Consider the following 23,911-nt stretch of genomic DNA (forward strand, 5'->3'; position numbering starts at 1 on the left):
GTATAGCCGCCTCTTGGGAACAAAATCCGCAGCTGGCCCTTCAGGCCCTTTCAGATCGGTACAATATTGTCGATACGCCTCGTTTCAAGGCGGCACCGCTCTTCAGACAGGATGTATGGCGAGCTGATGTAGCGGGCGGGGTTGACTTACGTTGCAGCACACATTAGGCACCAGCCAGCCCCCAAATGTGTAAGCTATCTTTAAAGCAACAGCTCGTTGGTTGGAGTACAATGACATTCACAAGCGTGCGATCTTTACAGGGCCAACTCGTACGTACAGCCTGAGACTTTAAGTAGCCTTGCGCCTTCGGTCTTAGCGACTTGCTTCCCATTCCGTTTAGTCCAGACAATGCGGTGTACCTCTACCCACCACCTCTAACTCATGCGCGGCCCGACATCTAGTCCGAAGGACATGGAAGAATCATTAATTCAGTCTGGAGTTTTTGCGTCACACTGATAAATTGGGCACGACCAGTTGGACGGACTGTCAGATTGGTCTGTCCAGGCGAGACGGACTGATGGCCAGTCTGAGGCTCTCGGTCGGACTAGTTGACTATTGGGAGCCCTAATGACAGCTGGCCGCGGGCTTGCTCATGCTCAAGACATGGTTCTGAGGAGAGCACGAATCCGACTACCCCGCACTGCTGGCTTTCAAATTCGCCTCCGGGGCTGTCTACAGGGCGCTAGGAATGGGCCATGGTTTATTTCTCTACAAACCTTCTGGGGTGGGGGGGGGGGGCTTCGCCATCCCGCCTTACTAGTTGGGTCATCCCTCACGTCGCCGACCCTTGTGGGGCTTGCCAAATCATTACACGATTTCAGTTGACTGGAACTGCCAAGGCAGTCAAACCAAAGTGCGCTAGGATCGGTCCGCTCAATGTCTCCAGTGGCTGATCATGCTGGGGTAAAAGTCTGGAGAATTGGCGGGTCACCCATAGCACAGAATTCGCCTGGTGTTATCATTGATCATGATTCCTGCAGCATAGAAGGGTTGTAATGCTGTATAGAATCCGAATCCGCACAAAATGCATTTCCACCACTCTCAGTATATCACCCAACACTCAGCTGGTACGCTGGTGCCCGCAGTAGTCATGTAATCATAGCCCGCCCTGGAGGCCTACCGCTTGGCGGCTTACAGTCTAGGGTAGTCCTGGAGTTTCCAGACAAAATGCATGGGTTGCTGTGCTTCCCAACCACGCAGAGTCGTCGCGAGAGAACTTGCTGTACCTGTTTCTAACCATCCTCGTAGTCGAGCCGAGGGGCCAGTGGTGATGTGCGGCATTTTCGAGTACTACAGGTATCTCGTCCTATAGAATCACGGATGAGATTGAGACACACCTCAATGTGATCCACACGTGAGACGCGTCCACCCTCGACCGAGCAAGTGCATTGGCCGTGGTGGCGTGGACCGACTCACATCTTAGAGCCAGATGTTGGCGCTGGTGACTTTTTCGGAGGACCGTCTCCGTCTCGACCCTGGCCGTGACATGAGATGCCGCGAAGGCCAGGTACCCGAACTCTTTGCGGTACAATGCGTGTTGGAGAGACAGGAGCCAGTGGTGCTCGTGTCGTGGACGCGCGCGGATATGCTCGTCCTCGAACTCAAAGAGCCAGATAGTGAGCGGAGGAGCCTGTCGTCAGAAACATTAGCTTGAAAGCAGTCAGCAGGTGAGAGGGCAGCGCGAGAAACTACACGCGCAACAGCTAAAGTACCGGCGTCCGTGCTGCCTCTTGTCAGGCATCTCCCGTCTGCTGTGAAACAGGACCTAGCCAAAGTTCGCCAGCGCAGGACCACCTGCGGCTAACATTCTGCAAGGCAACACCACCAGTACAGTGATAGGAGGTGAGCATCCGGACTTGTTACACAAAATCGGCAGCGTCAAATGGTCGGATCAGAGTGATGGCGAATCGTCCTGGCTTCCCACGCGGAAGCTGGTCTAACTGCTCGTCTCCACCATCGAAGCAAGACAGAATGAGAAGAGGAGCGGGCCGCCTTGCGTCTTTAGTTAGCTTTCCGACTTTCATACCCCTTGTGATTCACCGATTTTGCACCCTGCATGCCATGTGGCGTGGTTCGTTCAGACTTATACTTCGCAGAATGCCTGGACACAGCAATGCCTAGCAAAGCACGACATTTTTTGCCTGATACGGACTGTCGCATGACGATACGCAGACTCAACAACGAACAAAAGGTGCGGTACCCTGCCCTTATTGGGCAATAAACCTCCGTAGCCCCGACAAACTATAGGTAGCTCGCGGCAAGCAGTCTTCATAAAGTCGGCAACCTTGTCAAGGACTGCACTCACCTCCCTATTTTTTTTTTATATTTTGCTGCGAGAATAGATTACCGATGGAGAAGTTACGATCCTGGTTTTCTTGGCGAAGGCAGCGCCCGACCAGCGACAATTCACGAAACCATCAAGCGCAGGCTCCGAGCCACGACCACAGGGTGCTAAGCGGCGAGGCAGACACCAGGCCATCAGCTTTGAACGCTCCGGATCAGCCCTTCCCAGACGGGGTGGAAATTCTGCACGACTGCCATGACGCCCACGTCGACATCTGCTTCGTTCACGGTTTAACAGGAAATCGCAACAGCACCTGGACTGCCAAAGGGCAGCCCGCACCCTGGCCGAAAACGCTCCTGCCGCCGAGGCTCAGCAAGGCTCGCATAATTACGTACGGGTACGACGCGTACATTGTGCGGAAGTCGGTCGCATCGACAAACGGGCTGACCGATCATGCCAAGAACCTGTTGAACGACGTGACAACCAACAGAGCCGGATCAAATGCATCCTCCTCTCGACCGCTAATCTTTGTCGCTCACAGCCTCGGCGGCCTCATCTGCAAGGAAGCCATTCTGCTCTCCCGAAACAACCCCGAGGCCCATCTCCGAGGCATATTTGATTGCACCAAGGGCATTATATTCATGGGCACTCCGCACAGGGGATCCTGGATGGCAGACTGGGCTAAGATACCCGCTTATACTCTTGGGGTTGTAAAGTCCACCAACAAGTCTCTTTTGAAGGTTCTAGAGACCGACGACAAGTACCTGCAATCCGTTCAAGATCGGTTTTGGTCTATGATACGGGAACAGCAGAAGGCCGGCTGTGATATTGAGGTTACATGCTTCTTTGAAGAGCTTCCTTTGTCTGCGGTCGGGGAAGTCGTCCCCAGGGCCTCGGCCACTCTTGAAGGTTACAATGCAATTAGCATTCACGCTAACCATAGCGACATGGTGAAGTTTGGTTCCGCAGATGACAATGGATTTAAAAGGCTGCTTGGCGAGCTGGTCAGATGGGAGCCACAAGTCGGGAAATCAGCAACCCGTCAACTACCACTATCGACGAAAGAATCCCGGCTTGAGAAGCCGGTCAGCTCGTCTTTTATTAACTACGGGTCTGGTGACATGCTTAACGCTCCTGGGGGAACAGTAACAAAGAGCAATTTTGCTGGCGCCTCTTTCCCTGGGCCTGTAAGTTTTGGCAACAGTCAGACCTGAGATGGACTTGTCTGTTGGAACGCCGCTCATACTACTGTAAGTACTGGCGAGAGTGGAAGACTGGTTCTTGACAGCGTACCATTCGCTCCTAGCTGAGCTTTGATATCTACATAGCAAGGGCGATCGCCATTGCATCTAGCCATGATAGTCGGGTTCTAGACGGTATTTGGTTAAAAGATGAATCATAGCAAGGTGAAAGCGAGAGACATTATGACACAATTGTATCTTGATTTGACTCGTAGCCTATTTCATTTTACCTGTGCGGCACTCTGCCTTAAGATCCTCAGCTACAAGATCTCGAGAATCTCCTGGTTACATGCTTAGAGACTTGATCTCTCCGGAGAAGATGTTCTTTAACACCTTGCCACCAGGAGCGTTGAGCATGTCGCCAGACCCCCAGTGATTGTAGCTGTCGCCCGACCCCTCTTTTGGCACGGACGGGTCCATTTGTGACAGCGTCTCAATCGCGTCCCGAATTCCCGCGACATGGTCTTCCATTGCTTCTTTGATTGCCTCGTTCTCGGCCAAGACACACACATTATTCATTATGCCCTTCACCAAGTCCTCTACCATGCGTCCTTCTCCCACTTCTTTCACAGCCGCCTTGTATAGCTCAAACCGGGAAATCTCTGCTAGTGGTTGAGCGACGCGTTCAAATATGCTCTTGACTAACTTCGCTTTGCTGGCGCACTCCTGCATTGAGTTTCCAGCAAGGTCGCGCCTGCCTATTTGCCTTTGGGCAGTTTGAAGAGCTTCATTGACGAGGTGCAGCCCTTGGCCCGACCCATGGAAAGCCTTTGGGAGACTTGCATCATCCTTGACAATTTCGTACTGGTTTGCAGCTGCCTCGAGGGTGTTGATTATGTCAGAGATTTGGGGATTGATGGTGGATGGCATCTTGGACGAATGCGGAGTCTGGTCTAAGGCTTTCCTCAGCAGTCTTGAGAAGAAGCTATCCAACAACTACAGATCGCTGGAAGGTAATATATATATATGTTGCAGAACACCAGTAGGACGAAGGGCACATAAAGCGCACCCTCCACCTCCATCGGGCGCCTGCAGCCTCAACTCAATGGTTCAGCATTTGTGTATGCTACTCTGTGGCTGCTGCCTGATGCCGTGCTGCAGCTCGACATCCCCGATGTCTCAGGAGACGCCGACGCTCAATCCGTCACAATGAAGGAGCCAATGGCAGAGATTTCCAGGCTTAAGGATGCGCGCCTACCTGAAGCTACGCATCTACTTTACCAAACCCGACTCTTCCCGTCCTACATCACCTGTCGTTGCATTGTCCGTGGAGATCTAAAGGATGCTGTCAACTGTCTGATTACTGCCTGGCGTGCGAATTCAACGGCAGATTTGCCGAGCTCCAATCTCTGTTCAGGTCGCAAGCGAGGACTGTACATGCTCACATTTGGTGGCCGCTAATTGCCACTTGTCGCAGTAAGTCGATCTGCAGAACCGTACAGCATCCAAACTGTCGCACAAATCAAATTCTCAGTGCTGCTCCGCTTGTGATTCTATAGACATTTTTTAATTAGTCCAATATACCTACCAACGGGGAGGTACACCAGACACGAGGGCTTCTAGCCGCCGAACCGGCCTCGACTTCCTGGAGCTCACGAGTCGCACTGGGCCTTCTCAAAACCTACTATCAACATGGACTCATCCGTGCCAGAAGAGCCGTTAAGAGACAGTTACAACCACAGTGGCTCTGGCGACATATTCAGCGCTCCTGGCGGTAAGGCGACCAAGAATGTGTATCATGGTGCCACGAATGTGTATCATGGTAAGAGCGGCCCTTTTGTCGACATTTTCTTCTTAGCTCACGATATCGTGCAGGCACGGACGAGCGCTTAGATCTGCCACAAGATTGCTGGAAATCGTTGGCTTTTCCGGAGATGGACAGTCGGTTCCACGATATCGAGGACGCGGCAGTGGGGACATGCAAATGGTTATCTGAACACAAAGCGTACAAGGACTGGGCGGCTTCCAATCAGGCCCTGCTCTGGATCAAGGGCAAACCTGGCTCCGGGAAATCGACGTTGCTGCGGTACACTCGGAACCATGCCATGGAAGCACCCAACATCGGAGAGGAAGCCTCAATCCTTTCGTTCTTCTTCCACGGGCGTGGTTCGGAACTCCAAAAGACGCAGCTGGGACTCTTCCGGTCTCTTCTTTACCAGCTCCGCGAGATACCTGAAGCACTGTCGCATGTCGTGGATGCTTTCCGACAGCGGTGCGAAACTGTCGGCAAGCCGGGCGAAAAGTGGTCGTGGCACCCTGTGGAGTTGCGCAACTTCTTTAAATCTTCAATTCTGAAGGCACTAAAGACCCGACCCCTTTGGTTATTCATCGACGCGTTAGACGAATGTGGTGAAGAAAACGCGAGGAGCTTAGTTAGAGAGTTCACATCCTTGCAGAACAGGTTCCTGTCCACCGAGTTGAAAGACTTCCACATCTGTTTCACATGTCGTCACTACCCGATTCTGGATCTGGATGACTCGCTGGAAATATGTGTAGAGAACGAAAATAGTCTAGATATATCGACTTTCGTGCGGGGCCAGCTCTCTACTTTCCATGAGCAGGTGCCATCTACGATTCCAGGCTTAATTACTAAACGCGCTAACGGCGTTTTCTTATGGGCTTGGCTGGTGGTGAAGCGAGTTCTGGACCTTCACCTGGAGGGTGCTGGGTTGAAGCGGATGGAGACTGTTATCTTTTCCGTCCCGCAAGAGCTTGACACCGTATACGACAAACTACTTCGGAAGATGAGGCCGGATTCTGTGACACTTATTCAATGGATCTGCTTTGCAACGCGGCCATTGTCACTAGACGAATTGCGATGGGCATTACTCATCGATCCCGATTGCCCGCATAGGTCTTTGGACGACTGCCAGAAAACGGGCGAGTATCCATCTAACGAGGACAGGATGAGGAGACGGGTTCAGACACTCAGCTGCGGTCTTGCTGAAGTCACGTCTGAGACGAAGGTCGTGCAGTTCATCCACCAGTCCGTCAAGGACTTTTTGGTCGAGACGGGCCTATCTGCTCTAGCTGGGACGCCGAATTCGGCCGAAGCCTTGGCGTCCTCTCAGGCGGATTTGGAAGGGAAAGCACACTATGTGCTGTCTAGGACGTGCATAAGGTACCTGGCAATGAATGAGGTCGCTCAGAGCACAATGCGCGACGGAAATAGCTTGAAGTCTGCCTTTCCTCTGTTACATTATGCTACGACATCGTGGGTGACACACGCAAAGCAAAGCGAGCTAAGGGGGGTCTCTCAGGATGACCTCCTACGCTATTTCGACTGGCCGTCGGAAGCGCTGGTGCAGGTATGGGTGGGGGTTTACCGTATACTATCGCGATACTCAGACGACTGCCCAGAAGACGGGACAAAAATGATACACATCGTGTCGCGACATGGGCTACTAGGGCCATTACGGGTTATAACACGGACGGTAAGGCAGGACAGCGCTTTCATCGATGCGAAGGATGGCTGCGGTCGGACCGCGTTGTCGTACGCAGCCGAGAATGGACACGAAGCCGCTGTGAAGCAGCTCCTGGCGCCTGGGGAAACTAGAAGTGTTAAGGCCATAATGAAGCTGCTTCTCGCCAAAGGCGGCAAAGCCAAGTCGAAAGATAACGACGGTCGGACGCCGCTGTCGTGGGCCGCCGCGAACGGGCACGAGGCCATCGTCAAGTTGCTCCTCGACAAGGGCGCCAAAGCCAAGTCGGAAGATTACAGTGGTCGGACGCCGTTGTCGTGGGCCGCCGCGAACGGGCACGAGGCCATCGTCAAGCTGCTCGTCGACAAGGGCGCCGAAATTGAGTCGAAAGATGACTACGGTAAGACGCCGCTGTCGCGGGCCGCCGCGAACGGGCACGAGGCCATGGTCAAGCTGCTCGTCGACAAGGGCGCCGACGTCGAGTCGAAAGATGGCTACGGTCAAACGCCGCTGTCGCGGGCCGCCGCGAACGGGCACGAGGCCATGGTCAAGCTGCTCGTCGACAAGGGCGCCGACGTCGAGTCGAAAGATAGCTACGGTCATACGCCGCTGTGGCGGGCAATCGAGAAGGGGCACGAGGCCATGGTCAAGCTGCTCGTCGACAAGGGCGCCGACGTCGAGTCGAAAGATGTCCTCGGTCGGACGCCGCTGTCTCGTGCAATCGAGAACGGGCACGAGGCCATGGTCAAGCTGCTCGTCGACAAGGGCGCTGACGTCGAGTCGAAAGATAGCTACGGTCGGACGCCGCTGTGGCAGGCTACCGAGAAGGGGCACGAGGCCATGGTCAAGCTGCTCCTCGACAAGGGCGCCGACGTCGAGTCGAAAGATAGCTACGGTCGGACGCCGCTGTCTCGTGCAATCGAGAAGGGGCACGAGGTCATGGTCAAGCTGCTCCTCGACAAGGGCGCTGACGTCGAGTCGAAAGATAGCTACGGTCGGACGACGCTGTGGTGGGCTACCGAGAAGGGGCACGAGGCCATGGTCAAGCTGCTCGTCGACAAGGGCGCCGACGTCGAGTCGAAAGATGTCCTCGGTCGGACGCCGCTGTCTCGTGCCGCCGCGAACGGGCACGAGGTCATGGTCAAGCTGCTCGTCGACAAGGGCGCCGACGTCGAGTCGAAAGATCGCTACGGTCAAACGCCGCTGTCGCGGGCCGCCGCGAACGGGCACGAGGCCATCGTCAAGCGGCTGCAGCCTAACCTACCATCGTAACTCCACTTCGTTATTCTTATCATGGCATGCTACTTCGGGTCTAAGAGGATCCTTTCTTTCTCATCTCTTTGCCCTACAACGGGTCCTAGGGCCCAGTGGAAATTTATACGACTTGATGGCCCGGTGTTGTTGGTGTCGACATTTGAGAATGTTCGAGCAACTTCTGTTTGTCAGCATGTGATGAGACGCGCATAATATAGCGTTGATTTCTCATCTATAAGCAAAGTATGACGAATACAAGTAGATGGTCCATTGGACACTTGGGCGGCACCGAGGATAACGCCCAGTGCCACCGGATTCGTACAGACACGAGGCTCCCGCTTCACCGCTGATCGTTGACATACTTGAACAGTCGGGAAAGCTGACATGATTCTACGATAGAGCAACAGCAATGGCTATAAGAAAGATTATTTTAATCCCTAGAAGTAATGCCTGGACGTGTTGCGCATGGACTTCCGCTGTCTTAGGATTCTAACCCCCCAATTGTCAGTTGGTATAATTCCGTGTGTTGCGGCGGCTTGCTTGATTTCTCTTATTCTAAGGCACCTCCAGTGCTAAATATGTGTTTCCTACTTATGTTGCGGCAACATCCAGAGAGCATGACAGCGTCACGATGCGATACGGATGTTCAACTTTGTGCAGTATCGTACCTGGAGCAACTCCTTCGATCGTGTCGGGAACCGGCAGCTCTGTCGCGCATGTTGTTTCTCTATTTGAGCCCACGAGAGCTTAGTGAGTGGTAGAACCGATACATGTCTACGAGCTTGCTCCTTTGTCCCTAGCCGGGCATGTTCATAACAGTGCACAAAGTACAATCTCGCTCTTTTCGACACGGCCAAATTTTGTCAAATAAGTATCCGTATGTAGATATTCTCCACGCAGTCAAGTTCATCTACATCACCAATTAACGACGGCCAATTGCAGGCGCCATTATTCCCCAATAGACGTCAAGACAAAAAGGACACAAGGTCGCTGAATGCTGCATGCCTTTCACCCAGTCATTCTCCCAACCATGAGCGCCGCGGCACTGCTCCTGAATCCCTCGTAGATGTCGGCACACATGTGAGCACTCCAAAAGAATGCCATCATGAATCTCGTCAGGTCACTCCCCATAATATATGGTAAGCATCGCCAACATCCCCATGCTTTCGAGTCCAAGATCAAGCATCCTCCGACGCGTGGCGAGACGACGACGACGAGCTCACCTGGCTTGTACCTCACATAGCCGTGTGACTTGCATACGACAGGCTGTCAAGTCACTACCAGCGTTGAGAAGGAGCTCAACCTGGAGCGATCAGCCAACATACACCGGGTAACTCCTAATCGTGGAGTAGTCCTTACCGTTGCGTCTGCTTCCCTACCGCTTCATGCACGGTCAGAAGATCCTCTTTGAAGAGGCTTGTGGACTTGCATCTTGTCTGGACGGCCTGCCAGATGTTCCTCAAGCCGTACCAGGGCTTTCTCCCCAAATCTCGCTCTGCGCTCAACATTACTCGTTCGAGCAATCTACACCTATCCAAGGTTGGCGGCCCATGGACCTCCAAACTCGTGACCCAGAATTACTCTAGCAAGTCGAGAATGGCGTGAAAATACTTGCAGTCGGGGCGAGTTGGGCGTACAAAAGGTGCTATGACCGTGTTGGCTATAAAATACGTCTACGTGCATATATGATGTGGCAGTATGCAAAAGCGAATGAATTAAGTCACTAGAATCCGCCAACTCTGGACTCCTTGCCTCTCTCGTAAACAAATTTGTGAGGCCCCTTTTGATAGGTCATGGCAACTCTCTCGCCACATCACAGAAGGCAAGTATACTTAGACACTCATCGATGCAAATGTAGCTTATTGACGATAACCCCATGTAACTCGTCGATATTATCCAGGAATTCGATCCCGAACTTTTGGCAAACTATTTGCACGTTGCCCCTCTTCGAATATCCCTTCGGAGCTATGGCGATAACTTTGCCTGGTACCTGTGCAGAAAGCCCGAATTCCAGAAGGCTTATCGGAGCCACCGTAGCTGGGTGGAAGTAAACCACAACAAGGTCGGCCTGGACTTGTTTGTCGAGCTCCCACAGGACTTGCTCACGATATGGAGCAAAACTAATGTCCTCACGCCATGTGCTGTCCCAGTCTGGGCGGTTGGGATTGAAAATAGTTATCGGGTGCTCGGAAAGCGAGGCAGATAGTTTTTCGCGCCAGTCGACATTGTCGACTGTAGTTGTGGTACCTGCGAGGAAGACGGATTTGATGCCTGTTATCGCCTCCTCCGAAGGTGCCCGTACGATCTGGCTTCCCTGGGAACTCATTTGGCCAAGGGTGTAGTAACAGAGTGGTGCAAAGTGTGAGATGAGCGTCTGATGAAATTTGGATCGCAACATGTGATGGTAGTTCTGCGTTACGTTATTTGGTGAGATGCTTCAGTTGGGAACCAGCATGAGGAGTCGGGCAGCGAGAGAGGTTTGTGGTTGCCTGAGCGTCCATCAGCCTAAATGTAATCGCGCCCATGACGGATGTACAGGTACTCGTGGTACCCGTGCTAACCCCGCATTATCATGGATACGACTTATGTACAGTACTTCAGTGCTTGAATAAAGACGAGGATCGCACTGTGCTTTGAACATGATGGCCTACGATTTGGCCCTCCGTCTTTCATGGAATAAGAGCTTAAAGTTCCGCTTACGACATCGCCTTATTTCGAGCGTCCGTAACTTGCGTCTCCAAATCCTCGGACTCCACCAATCGCCCTTGCTTTCTATACATGGCTGCCAGTTGTTCCATACACGTAAGCGTGTGATGGTGCTCCATACCCATTACTCTGATCCGGATCGCCAATGCCTGTAACAACAGTTCCTCAGCCTTTGCTGACTGCCCGTCACTAAAGTAAATAGATGCAAGATTGCTCATACTCGTCAGAGTATGATGATGTTCTGGGCCGAGGACCTTCTTGCGCAGTTCCATCACTTGCACACCTAGCTCTTCTGCCTCGGTCTGTCTACCTTGGCTATGGTACGTCAACGATAGATGAGCCATGCTTGTCAGAGTGGAGAAATGCTCTGGTCCTAACAGGTCTTTCCGGGCCGCTACAACCCGTGACTGCATCACTTCCGCCTCGTCCCACCGACCCTGGTTGTGGTAACTAACCCCAAGATTGCTCATGCCGCTCAATGTATGTGGATGGTCTTCCCCCAGCACTCTGATGCGGATATTCATCACCTGGACCAGTAACTCTTCAGCTTCTCGATACCGGCCCTGATTGTTGTACGTGTGTGCTAGGTTCCCTATACTTAGTAGAGTGTCGGGATGCTCAACGCCGAGCACTTTCTTGCGCGCCGTGATTGTCTCTTTTCCAAGCCTCTCGGCCTCGTCCCACCAACCTTGGCAATTGTACAAATATACCAAGTTACTCATACCGACGAGAGTGTCAGGATGTTCAACTGAAAGAACTCGCTTCCGAAGTTCCAGAGTTCGTAGCTCCAGCTCTTCTGCTTCTTTCCACTGAGACAGATCGCTATATGTCATGGCTAAGTGACTCATCGTAGACAGCGTCTCTGGGTCTTCCTCGCCGAGTATTCTTTTTTGACCTTCCATCGCCCTCAGTCCAAGTGCCTTGGCTTCTGGAAACAAACTCTGTGCATGGTAAGCCAGAGCCAACTTTCCAACACTTCTCAGCGTATCCGGATGCTCCGCACCAAGCACAGATGTTCGAAACTCCATTACTTCTCGAAAGTAGGCCGCTGCCTCGTTGAAGCGACCGTCGCTATAATAGCACAATGCAATCTTCCACTCTAGGTCCATCCTGCTCTGATCATCCTTTGCGATCAGCGGGGACTCCAAGATGTGTCGTGCATGGGGGAGATATGCCCTCCAGGTCGCCCTGTTCCTGTGTTCATGGTCTGGAAAAGCCTCTTCCAATCGCGCAGCGGCTTTACGGGTCCACTCAGCAAGTGCTCCTTTATTTCGAAGCCAGTTTCGGATCGTGAGCTGCACGAGCCTATGCAAATCAAGTGCCGAATCTTCGGCCCGCCTGGTGATGAACGAATAGGCACCCAACGTCCCAATAGCATCCATCTCCTGCTTCCGCGAGGGCCCTGGCGGGAGGAGAAACTGTGGAACGTTCTTGTGATCAACACAAGCCATAAAAGACATGTACTCTGCTGCGAGGGGGTCACGTTGTTGGATTTGTTGGAAAGATATCAGCCAGGTCGTGGCCACTGGGTTCTTCGAGTCAGAATATCTCGCATCGTCCTCGAATTCCTCGGTGAGTAAGCCGATAATTTCTTGTTCTTGACATTCTACTAGCGCCAAGTAGTCCGCCAATGTGATCCCATTCTCGTTGATATATGCCGTTGCTTGGGCGATCGCAAGCGGGAGATGGGTAAGCCAAGCAAGCATTGCTCTTGCCTCGCCAGGTCTCGTGTCGACAAGTGCTTTGTCGATTAAACAATTTTGCAGCATATGTATTGCGGTAATTTCTGTCATCTTGGGAACTTCCATCACACTCTGTTGTGCGAGTTTGACACCAACCTTTCTGTCTCGTGTCGTGAAAATGACTCGTCCAGCTTTACTCCTTGGAATGTAGTCAATCAAACAACTCGACTGCTGAGTTTTAGATCCCGTTTTATCGATCCACATTTGGATATCGTCGGCGTTGTCATAGACCAGTATCCACTGGCCTGCGCTGTCCCCATTCAGATAGTCTTGGACCAGTTTCTTAATGTCCACATCTTTTGCGCCAGAGTCGGAGATTCCCAACTGCCGAGCAACAGTATGGTACCCTTGATCCAGACTCTCCATGCTGGTAGCCTGTATCCAAATGGCAGAGCAGCTCTTGTCCTTCTGCCTTACTCGGTGAAGGAGCTCCAGCACAAGCTGAGTCTTCCCCACCCCTCCAAGTCCACAAACCGCAATTCGCGTATATTGATTGTTAGCGAAGAGCTTACTCTCAAGTTCGGCAAGCTCTGATTCGCGATCAGTGAAACGAAAGTTCCTTTCAAAGGGCACAATCCATTTATTGACTGGGTGTTGGGTTTCAGATTTCTTGTTGTAGGTAGGGTACTTTCCCAACTGCCTCTCAATCTCTGACTGGAGGCGCTGAAGTGCGTGTTGTCTTCCTTCCCCATACATTGCCGGCATGTGAAGATCGAAAATACCGAGCAATGAATAAACGCTGTCCTCTTCGCGTGTAGTTTGTCTCTTTTCCATCCAAGTAAGTTTCTCCTCCGTACTAAAGTAAGAAAGAGGATTGCCTTGGAGAGCAGCGATGGGGATTCCTGTAATCTCGGAAATCTGCTTTTCTAAAGATTTCTTGGAGCCAAATGGTTCCTCTTCTCGCGAGAAGAATTCAACTGAAGGAGATGCTAGAAGCTCTTGCAATGTCCACCCTCGAGTAAACCACCGACTCTGCCGTAGTTTGGAGTGTATCTGGTCTAAATCGTTATTTGCAAAATGTAATGAAACGTCAGTTAGAAGCACGTAGCATTTACTAGAGCGCTGATACCAGCTAAACATGGAATTGATTGCTTCGCTTAGTTCAGCGCTGCTAGTCTTGTCGATGCAGCAGGTATCAACCCAGAAATATTGCAATCTGTCTTTCTTCGCCTGTTTTCCACAGAAATATAGTTTGTCGAAGTTCGGATCGTTTTCGTTCGTCTTCGCTGTTGTTGAACCAATGACGTCTTGGAATGTCGGCTCATGCTCGCCCCGCCAAGTGTGGGACAAAATTGCGTAGCTGGGGACGTCGTGCTCGCGAAATTGTATCAAGCTAAAGGTTCCATCACTATTCATTCGCAAAAGGCGCATTTCTGGTGATTCGGCTGCTAACGTGTCTGGATAGGCAGTGGACGGAACCTTGAAGATTGGTTATTGACATCAGGCAGAGCCTGGATAGAGCGGTTCTGCAACATTAATGTGAGGTGACTTCTTTGCTCGATTTCGTCGTGCTTCGGGACAAGTCTGCGTTTGCACTAGCTTGGTTTGTTGTCATCACATTTTTGGTGTGATCAAATACCTCAAAATAGCCATGGTCTCCCACATAGGTACGTGGCGACCTTTGTAGCCCCGCACGGCTGAACCCGGGGTGCGAGTCGGCTGCGAAGTTCCTATTGGGTCGTAATTCGAGGGCCTTGGTTGCGTATTGCCGGATTGCGATGAGATTGGTAACTGCATCGACCCCGCGCCAGCTCCCGATACCACAATGTACATGCCCAACTGGGGGTAAGGATATTCGGGCTGCCCAACTCAACTCGGGCGAAGGTACGGCCCAGGTCATTGACCGGCGCTGTAGTGCTAACTGCGTGCGACAAGAGTTCTGTAAGGACAACAGTTGTACGAATTTCTGACATTTTGAATACACTATCACGCTGCCTTTGTAGGTAGCTGAACCCGTCCCGGGTAGGTACCTGGCATGGTTATTGTGAAACCCAGTTTTAGTGGACGTAATGTCAAAGTGGGGAAACGTAAACCTGTGGTATGGTTTGTCACCAACCGAGCCAGTTCGTACCAAGTCTCGACCTTCTGGGTGAGAGCGTGGCGCTTAGCGGCCCGGCTTGAGTTAGTTTGTCTCCAAGCCTCTCATGGCCCGGTCTGAGCCTCTCGATCCGTGTGGAAGGGGATGAGTAATATGATTGCTGGCCAATGCTTTTATTGGTTGCGGCAACTGCCTGCCGCCCTGTTCTTGATTGATAAACATCCTTGGCTGACTTGGATAATAAATGGTCGAGGTTCCGTAGTTGAACTGTTTAGCATAACAACAATACATCTACTCATCGTTCTACAGACAATGTAACTAGACGGTGGCACATAAATATAGAAAAAAGCAACAAAAATTTACTGGAAAGACCTAAGCTTTTCACCACAAGCCAGCAAATATTGGGGGTGCTTGATGATAATACAGTCCGATGGGCAGTGACCGGGCTTTCACATACCCCGCACAGCGCCATCTCGTAAACAGAGAGCGGAAAATGATGGAGTACGAAGCAGGAGACTTTCCTCCGTAACTTGAAATCAGCTGGAACCCTAAACCTTTTCAAGTGACTGGCAAACACGCAGGCTGCCAGGTGCTTCTCATTTAGCTGTGTATTGTAGCCCGATTCCTCCTCGAGAGAAGCGTCGTCAGCGTCGCAAAGCCTCTCCTTTTTGGCATGCTAACGTCGGGACCTATCACAAGCGAGATTGCTTCTCATTACTTCTTAAACTCACGAGCTCTCCTTTTCCTTGTCTCGCTTTCTCTTTCTTCCTTAGCTTGAGATGCTTGTTCATAGTCGCCTAAGCCAGTTGCCAATATGCTCGCTTGAACCCTTGCAGTGTTGTTTCCGGGACAAAGACTTCGCGCAGCCAAGAGAGACCAATTTCATCAGAAGTCCAGCCACTTGGTGATACTGTAAAATGCCAATTATGGTATTTATCGAATTTATCAGGAAACCATTGCTGTTGAACGCTTGCTCCTTTGAATATCACGAGAGGGCTAATCGCTCTGCCGTCTGCTGAGATACATTCGATAATTGTAGTCCAAGAGCGCGACCCAGGCTGCTTCCTAATAATTACTCGAATTTCCGCACTCCCAATGATGAGGCCATTGCTCCCTTGACCCTCTTGGATGCCAGTCTCGTCCATGGTGTAGAGGGCCAATGCAATCAGTTTTCTACAATTGCAGGACAATATCTCGAGACCCTCTGCGCACTAACCCCAAGAATCCCGCAATTCCTCTAAGTGCCGCACGTTTGGTCGAATCTTGGCTTTGTCCTTGTAGGTATTGGAGTAAGGAGCCAAGGGAGACATGTATATTTTCGGATGCCAGTGCATACACAGAGGAGCCCGGAGTAACTTCCTCTACCAACTTGCACAGGCACATCAAGAATTGATGTCCTATTTGTTAGTAAGACCTCCCCTAATTTTGGGCTGCCGCCACTCTGTGTTTGACACGCATGCGCACCATCAAGGATGGTGGCAGCAAACGTACCGCGAGGTGGACAAGGACCCAACCGCACTGCCTTCGCGCGCCCGAATGGCACTGTATCCACATCCGCCGCGTTGGTCAAATATTTCCGCGTCATTTTACCGTAAAGAGATGAGCAATGTTCAAATGCGCTGCGGCTCCTTGATATCTCCTTGCTCTTAAACAGTTTTCAAGATTCATCCGACTTCTTCGCGTGGACGGATGATCTTTGCCCAGCACATTCTCACGAATCGACCAGGTGCATGTCGATGCGCTCCGTGGTGCGACGGCGAGAGCGACAGGAGCCAGTCGTGCTCATGTTGGGCGCTTGCACTGATGATCTTCCTCGCTGCTAAGAAGCGGGAGGGAGGATGGACCAGCCTATTAGCAGTATTCTTGACTAGAACCGGTTCCGAAACGGAGATCGCAATGGGCGAAAACTCGAATATGCAGATTTCCTATTTTGCGTCCGTTTTGCGATTTTGGGCCCTCTTTGCCGGCTAGAGACTCGAAGTTGCGACTTCGATTTGGCCATGTGTACAGTGTGTACGGAGAAAATCTTCAACATGGAACCTCCGCCGGCATCGTTCCATGTGGCCATTGGGTGCCCGTCAAGACACAAGGCCGGTCAAACTATCGGAATTGATAAGAATATGTCTCAAACTGGCATGAAGAGAAAAGCATGCATTCCCAGACAGACACCCCCGAGCTACGCCGTCAAACAGCCACTCCTCACCCATGGCTCAAGAGAACTTTGGCCATTCTGCTCGTCCGAGTAACGCAGCGCCGTTCTCGTCAGAAATCTCCTTTAATACACCGATTCAGAAACGCTTGAAGCCTTCATCTCCATGAATCGCCAACGGCGTCCAGCGGTGCCTGCCCCACCTCGAGACCACTTCCGAGTCTTCATCCGCCTGACGTCAAAGCCCCGGCCAGAAACTACATCGGCTACGCCAGCCGTGCTCATGTCGCCAGCAAATCTGGCATTGAGCTCAGTCGAATCCCGCAAGTGGATGAAGCCATCCGTGCCATAGACAGGCATACACGAGATATTCTCATACTGTGCCAGGCTGAATGGGTCGAAGATCTCGGAGCAACCGCCGTGGAGACTAGCCAGAAATGGTACACTTATGCCGTGGAAACCTGCCTTGTTCGTTGAATGCTCGAAGTGCGTTCAGGGAAAGAGGCATCTCCGACAATCTCTCCCAAAATTGCCCGGGGGAAATTTGGGATGACGAAGTTTTGCTTCTTGGATGCACAACGGTTTGGGTTGTCGTTAGGCGTTTGAATGAAACTCGGGAAGTGTCAACGCCTGTGCTGGCTCCGGCTGCTTGGTCGGCTGAGTGAAATTTGCGCTGGTCTGATGCACCATCCAAAATGCTCGGGAGGCTATGGAGCCCTCTGCGGAAGGACGCATGGAATATGCTGAACAGTACCATTCCCTTTGCCAGGACGTTCACGAGACTTTCCTTCCCAGAGTGTAGCTAACCTAGACCTAAAATGCAACCGCCATGAGCTATCCTATGATAGAAACACCCAAACACGTACTGGGCACTGTTCCATGAGACGCCTGGCCCTTTCCCCTTGACTGCCGGTGGATATTGAGGATGCCAACCGACCCAACCGAGCCTATTACCAGACACTATCCTAGACTTGACTTCCGGAAGCTCAGCGGGGTGGAAATACTGTATGCCCCACCTGTCGCAGTCCAACCGCACGTTCTGTTTTGGTCGGAAAGTCTATCTGAGCGTAGTGGACCCGACTGTCCGACTCATCTATTAACAATGCCTCAATGGGCGGGATTGTGAAGTGGTCGCCACGATGGTTGATACGAATTAGGAAGCAGAAGCTCCATAGTATCTGGGCTATGGAGACCTAAGCATGTAGGTAGTAGACCAAAAGCGCACAAGGCTCTATAAATAGCATACTGTAAAGGCAACTTGACACTGGGTCTGAAATCGTGCGTCCCATATACGAAACCGGACACAGGCACTGGAAACAGATTTGATTTGAGGTGCGCGGTATAGAAACAATGCGGCCACATTCTTTTCCCACCCAAAAAAAGATGACACAGGGTCACCATCGTCATGGAGTAAATATTGGCGCCGTAAAAATATATGCTGGACAGCAGAAATATGCGGCAACTGATTCCATGCACCTTGGAAAGATGACAACTACTGCCATGGCAAACATGAATGCCACTGAGAGCGCCTTGCCCGATCGGGGTGCCGCCTAACCCAGCTGGGGAACAACTACTCCCAGACAACGTAAAGCAGGAGTCAAAAGACATTGCTGGCAAAACACCACGAGAGTATGCTGAAGGAAATGGCAAACTCGCTAACGCCAAGCTAAATTTCCTATGATGGAGCAGTGATATCTCTGCAGGCTTTCGACAAGTCCTTCAAGATTGGAGGTGGTCATCTTAGAAGTAAGCACAAACATGCCTAACTTTTACCACCAGTGAATGGCTAACCAAACACATCAGCGTTAGAATACCGGATCGTATCAAGCCCTGTTTAAGTCGTCGTAGCACCAAGTACTCTCAGGCAGGGGACGAGTACTCTCTGGCAAATAGGACTAGTCAGTACCAAAGCTTGGTGGTTTTAATACTGGAAGCGCCGTTGCTAGCGACTGCTTGGTTTCAGGTAGGCCTAGGTGGGCCAAGTTGGGCTTAGGTGGGCAACGGCCCGGCCCGAACCTCTCTCCGCCCTGATGGCTAGTTCCCTGGCTGGGTGGCGTAACATGTTTTAGGCGTGGCTTGCGTGGTTGTCATCCGATGCTGTCATTCGTGGTTGCAGCCGCGCGCCTAGAGCTCATATTTTCTGTTAATACACGCTTAACTTGCCATCGATAATAAGTCGTTCAAACCCCAGAACTGTTCGGCTCTGCATCTTCCTCATCTGGTTTCCTTTCTCTAATAGAAGTGGTCTGCTAAGCAAGCGAAGCTCACCAAGTCGCAATTCATCCCGTTTTTGTCATATTATCTCAACCAAGCGTCTTCTCCTTTTGCTCATAATGTCTGCGTCAAGCGATCTGACGCGGGACATGCTACACGGTGTCTCACGATGGTTTCCGTATGGCAAAGAACAAAATCTCGGATGGCGTTTCGACGCAATCTCTCTACTCGCCATCATCGGCGAGTCGAGCGTAGCTGAGCATTCGCAACTCATCACCTCCTCGATCTTCTGCCTTATGCCCCGTATCATTCCCTCCTCAAGCCCTTCTTAAGCCATCTCGGCCTACCAGGCTGCCAGAGATAACGGCAAAGCTCACTGGCGTCTTTAGCGGAGTAACGCTTGATTCAATCAGCTTCTTCGCCAACATTATCCACCCGCTGGATAAACTACCACCATATGGATTCGTTGTGTTGGAGATTACGTACGCGGACCAAGGGTATGTTCTTGCACCTCAGCCAGGGATTAGATACTTATTTACAAATAGTAGATGCCACTCACGGTCAATGGTCGACAGTGATTGCGGTAGCATGTCCAGTGGAACAGCGGTAGACTCCATCGACGGTGACATGGAGAGTAGCAGCCGCATTATCCGGCGCCGAACAACCGCTCAGACATTAGTAAACTTCCTAACGAGCCCTGGTGCGAGAGCAGGAGAACGGCCGGCCGTGCCGCCAAGTTTGTTTTCTCCAATTCATGTCCTCTCAGTGTTCAGTGTCCTTCTGACGGTGGGGCTAATCGCGGGCGCTGCCGTGGCGCAAGACGGCGTTGCGATCCTGTCTATGGTGCTCATGGGAACTGTCAGCGTGGTCGTCGGCTTGGCCAACTGGTGGAAGCCTATACTACAAACGCGTAAAGATGAAGGCAAGGTGCCTAACGGAGATGTCGTGATCCGCACGCGGACGGGCGCCATGATTCTAGTGCGCTGTTCCGAGGATATCGCGCGCGAGCTGTACTCCGGCACAGAGGAATGTGAGTACCGGCTTGATTCGCACTGGCACCGGGGACTGATGGGCATCGGGGCGGTGCTGCTGATGGTGAGCATCGTGCTCATTGGCAACTGCACATGGTACATGCAGGCCGCCATTGGCGCGAGTTTCATCATGCTCAACGGAATGTACTGGGCCATGGGGCTATTGCCGCGGGAATGCTTCTGGGACCTGAGTCGCTATCGGATTCGGGACGTGACGCCGGCCGATGCACAAAACGCGCACCTCGACGCTGGCGGTGAGGGTATTGAAGGTACAGCTTGCTTCACACGCACATTGTGGTATGCAGTCCGCGAAACACGTCACATCGAGCGCAGCGGCGCGGCGCCTGGCACCGCAATGTGGAGGAGGTGGCTTGCGGATGCGCAACATGCGGCAAAGGGGGGCAATCGGCAATGGAAGGCAATTGAGAGGAAGGATGAGTTGCTTGGCATGCAGGAGAGTGCAGAAAATCATGCCCCCTTGACAGAGGTTGAACCAAACTATAATACCCTTCAGTCATAAACACCATGTATTACAAAGAAAGGGCGAAAGCCGTATCGCGAGACTGGTTAGGTAACAATAATAACCCAATTCCCGACATAATTATGGCTTTACACTCTCACTACGTTGTACCTTCAAAGCATCTCGTGGTCAGGATCAACAGGCACGGCCTTGTTCATCAATCTTAAAAAATATCTAGAATTTACACAGCTATTTCAACCTTCATTCATTGATTTGAAAAAAGGAATCCGGAATTCGTTCGTTTCTGTTGTGGGCACAAAGCCAAACATAAACATACACTGCTTATCCCGGTCCTCTATGCACCACCAACATCGGCCAGGTCACAAGATTGTCGCACAAGCTGGTGGTTTCGAGGTATTTCAACGATGCGACAACCTTTTGTTCTCATTTCCGTAAGCATGTGATGAGACTAGACAGACAATTTTGATACTCTCGGGTTCGCCAAACACCCCGCCTAGGTTCACTGGCAGTAACCCCCCTTTTTAGAGGACAATCGCCCCAGCAGCAATATTCAGGCTCCCTAAACGGATGATGGCTAATTTTCCGGATTGCATGCCTGGAACGAACCCAAGATTAAGAGGCAAGGCAGGTTCCACCTTTATCTACAACAGGGCAAATTGTGATGGAGAGCCAACGCCGTTACCTGCGTGTCAGTTTGCTTCCACCAACAGCTTTCAGGCCCGTCCGCCGTAATTTCTAGACCTGCCCTCGTGGCTTGCATCGTGTCGAGCCAGTTGGAATAGACATCTTTGGGGCGCCGGTGTAAGGCCAGAGGAGCTCTATGTACCTATCTCCACCGATTTTCACGGATACATAATCAATTGGTGCTAGATCATTACTAGTAACCCCTCCGTTTCTCGACAATGCGTCTCTGTGTGTGTGCCAGGTATGTGCACAGTGCATGCGTTGTGGCAGCGGGAGGCGCGGGAAAGACGCGAGACTACATTCGCGTCCCAGCTGCTGGGGGCTGGGGTAGGGGGTAGTTTTTACACTTTCTGAACGCGTTTGGTCACACACACTTTCCCAATCTTCTCTAAAAACAGAGAAAGTAAGTAAGCAACTACGCCCCCCGACGACGCGCCTTCTCTTCGCTCTTACACAAGCTGCAACATTACTCCTACTTTTCCCTCTCTGGATGGTGGTGCCTAGCTCTTTCTCACGCAGCTCGAGTGTCTGTGCATCTGCTCAGCCCCTCGTACTTCCTCAGGTAACTTATTGGACTGACTTCCACTCAAGTCTGGGCTGTCTGGAGTAGACGAAGAACAAATCAGACTAGATCATTCTGATCACTGCCCAATACTGCTGAAGCCCAACGCAGCTAGAAAACGACTTGTCTGCTATTATATCGGCCCGCCAGACCCATAACCCCCCCTTAGCGATATACCATCAACGGATGTCAACCATTCTTCCGGCAGAATTCTGACTCTCTCCTTTCATGATGCCATGAACGAAACAAAACCCTCTAATGCGAAACTGATCGCTGTTTGGCCGCAGTACCAGCGGATATGTGCAACCGTGGGGAACGTAAATAAAGTCCCCAGGGGCAGTTGACGCGATGCAACACCCAATCATTTTCGTTTTGGTAATGAAAAAGCTAGCTACCGGGTAATTGAAATCCCAAACAGGCTTGCCAAACACATCCCCGTCACCGTCTTTGCATTCCTCGGATGTGGCTTTTGATACGTATTTATTATATGTTTCCTCGTCGAGCACTTTTTTTAGATAGGCGACGAAGTTCCGAAATAAGGGAACTTCGTCGGATGGTTGACACTTGTGGTCCAATCCAAAAGAGAAGGAAATTGATGTAGCTGCAAGAATACTGTTCTCGAATGGTACGCCTGGCAGACTCTTCGCCATCATGCCGAGAATCCTATTCCAGGCTCTGTTCAGCTCGAGTTTTCCTTCTTCCGAAGCCATGATTGTGCTGCCAAAGAAGGTTTCGTAGTAGGGCTCGGCGTATTCGATAGAATCAAGGACGAAGCCAGAGAGAGACAAAATGTTCTTGTTCTTATCAATGCTCCACACTGGTCGCGACTTGCCCGCTGGTTTCCACGGAACTGGTTTTCCAAACCGAAAAGGGTTGCGAAACAGCATAGGACGATCCCAACGGGGTATCCATGAGGGATCCTCGACGCCGGAGACGTACAGTAGAGCATTTGTTGACTTATAGTTCACAAAGGCGGCTTCAACAGTTTGGCGATATACTTCGACTGTAGACTTGCTATAATCGGGGTCTAGCAGCCAGCCGCCTTCCTCGCAGTTCATCATTCCTCGGAGACCATATACCACGTCCCTCGAATCGGTGGCACCAAAGTTGGACGCGAGGTATAGCATGTGCAGCCAGTTCTTGGCTTGCCGGAGCTCTGACGGGGCGGTTGACGCCCACCAGCAGTACGCATCTGTAAAGCCATGGGTTTTAGAGAAGTCTGTTTCGAGGATAATATAGCCAGCGACAAGCTCAATTGCATCCCACTCGATGATCTCGTTGCCACAGTAGGCCAGTCGATGCTTGTTGGCGTTGATTTCCTGAATGACCCACACTCTGGTAAAGTACGGTTGTCTATAGAGCCAAAGTAGCGACTCCCACATGTTTTTGGTGACGAAGTCACATTCTTGAGGAAGGGGAATGCGATGCCGATTTTGGAAAACAATCTCGTGGTAAACTTCCTCCACTGATGATAGGTGTTCAGGCGAGATACCCAGTGTCCGACACAGGAAGTTGGTGATTTGACGGACTGAGTCGACGGCTAGAGCTGCTTTTTGGTCTTCATCCGGCCCAAGCCATATCACGACGGTTTTTGCGCTTTCATAGATTCTCCGCATCTGCTTGACCTGGGCACCACGCTCAGGGATGTCTATCTGATTGATGCTATCAAGCCATTTTAGTTGTGACAACGGAACGGAGACGCAGCGGCTACTCACCCAGGGCATCTACCCAAAGAAATCTGGAGCGACTTTCATATCGGAGATGGGTGAGGCAAGTGTGGAGGTTCCGGGTCACCTCCACAGTGTTCCCATGTACAACGACAGGTGCTTTTGCGCTGGGGTCTCCCCAGGCGTACGAGATTGCTTCATAATCCCGCGAGTCAGACCAGTCCACTTGATGGAGCAAGCAACTGACAGGATCGTCAGCTTTGCCGGGTAGAAGTTCGGCGACCCTGAACGACGTCGGAGTAGGTAGACTTCTGTAGCAATACGGGCTGGCAAAAAGTGAAGCCATATCGCTTGATTAAGTAAATTGACAGCTCTAAGAGGTGTCTGAGGCGTTAGGGGCGGGGAGAAGGCAATTTCTTACCCCTCTCTTGACTGT

At 51.6% G+C, this 23,911-nt stretch overlaps 7 protein-coding genes across 7 annotated transcripts; 3 read left to right on the top strand and 4 right to left on the bottom strand.

Annotated features, from left to right (window-relative positions):
- Positions 1 to 2,349: 2,349 nt before the first annotated feature.
- On the top strand, positions 2,350 to 3,498 carry VFPPC_11310 (SesB protein; the record flags this gene model as incomplete). The annotated part of the gene is made up of 1 exon (XM_018289541.1): positions 2,350 to 3,498. One exon carries the CDS (start codon positions 2,350 to 2,352, stop codon positions 3,496 to 3,498), a length of 1,149 nt encoding a protein of 382 aa, XP_018136333.1.
- Positions 3,499 to 3,810: 312 nt separating this feature from the next.
- Positions 3,811 to 4,395, bottom strand: VFPPC_14903 (hypothetical protein; the record flags this gene model as incomplete). The annotated part of the gene is made up of 1 exon (XM_018292671.1): positions 3,811 to 4,395. The coding sequence occupies one exon, from the start codon at positions 4,393 to 4,395 to the stop codon at positions 3,811 to 3,813; it is 585 nt and encodes a 194-aa protein (XP_018136332.1).
- Positions 4,396 to 5,157: 762 nt separating this feature from the next.
- On the top strand, positions 5,158 to 8,219 carry VFPPC_18397 (ankyrin repeats (3 copies) domain-containing protein; the record flags this gene model as incomplete). Its single annotated transcript, XM_022430015.1, has 2 exons — positions 5,158 to 5,287; positions 5,341 to 8,219. 2 exons carry the CDS (start codon positions 5,158 to 5,160, stop codon positions 8,217 to 8,219), a joined length of 3,009 nt encoding a protein of 1,002 aa, XP_022285001.1.
- A 1,822-nt stretch (positions 8,220 to 10,041) lies between these two features.
- Positions 10,042 to 10,599, bottom strand: VFPPC_11312 (Zn(2)-C6 fungal-type DNA-binding domain-containing protein; the record flags this gene model as incomplete). Its single annotated transcript, XM_018289543.1, has 1 exon — positions 10,042 to 10,599. The coding sequence occupies one exon, from the start codon at positions 10,597 to 10,599 to the stop codon at positions 10,042 to 10,044; it is 558 nt and encodes a 185-aa protein (XP_018136330.1).
- A 298-nt stretch (positions 10,600 to 10,897) lies between these two features.
- Positions 10,898 to 14,020, bottom strand: VFPPC_11313 (kinesin; the record flags this gene model as incomplete). Its single annotated transcript, XM_018289544.1, has 1 exon — positions 10,898 to 14,020. One exon carries the CDS (start codon positions 14,018 to 14,020, stop codon positions 10,898 to 10,900), a length of 3,123 nt encoding a protein of 1,040 aa, XP_018136329.1.
- A 5,149-nt stretch (positions 14,021 to 19,169) lies between these two features.
- On the top strand, positions 19,170 to 20,601 carry VFPPC_11317 (hypothetical protein; the record flags this gene model as incomplete). The annotated part of the gene is made up of 3 exons (XM_018289547.1): positions 19,170 to 19,353; positions 19,409 to 19,547; positions 19,599 to 20,601. 3 exons carry the CDS (start codon positions 19,170 to 19,172, stop codon positions 20,599 to 20,601), a joined length of 1,326 nt encoding a protein of 441 aa, XP_018136326.1.
- Positions 20,602 to 21,987: 1,386 nt separating this feature from the next.
- On the bottom strand, positions 21,988 to 23,532 carry VFPPC_14904 (ankyrin repeat and SAM domain-containing protein 6; the record flags this gene model as incomplete). Its single annotated transcript, XM_018292672.1, has 1 exon — positions 21,988 to 23,532. The coding sequence occupies one exon, from the start codon at positions 23,530 to 23,532 to the stop codon at positions 21,988 to 21,990; it is 1,545 nt and encodes a 514-aa protein (XP_018136325.1).
- Positions 23,533 to 23,911: the final 379 nt, after the last annotated feature.

The sequence above is a fragment of the Pochonia chlamydosporia genome (assembly GCF_001653235.2).
Source record: "Pochonia chlamydosporia 170 chromosome Unknown PCv3seq00015, whole genome shotgun sequence".
Lineage (NCBI taxonomy): Eukaryota > Fungi > Ascomycota > Sordariomycetes > Hypocreales > Clavicipitaceae > Pochonia > Pochonia chlamydosporia.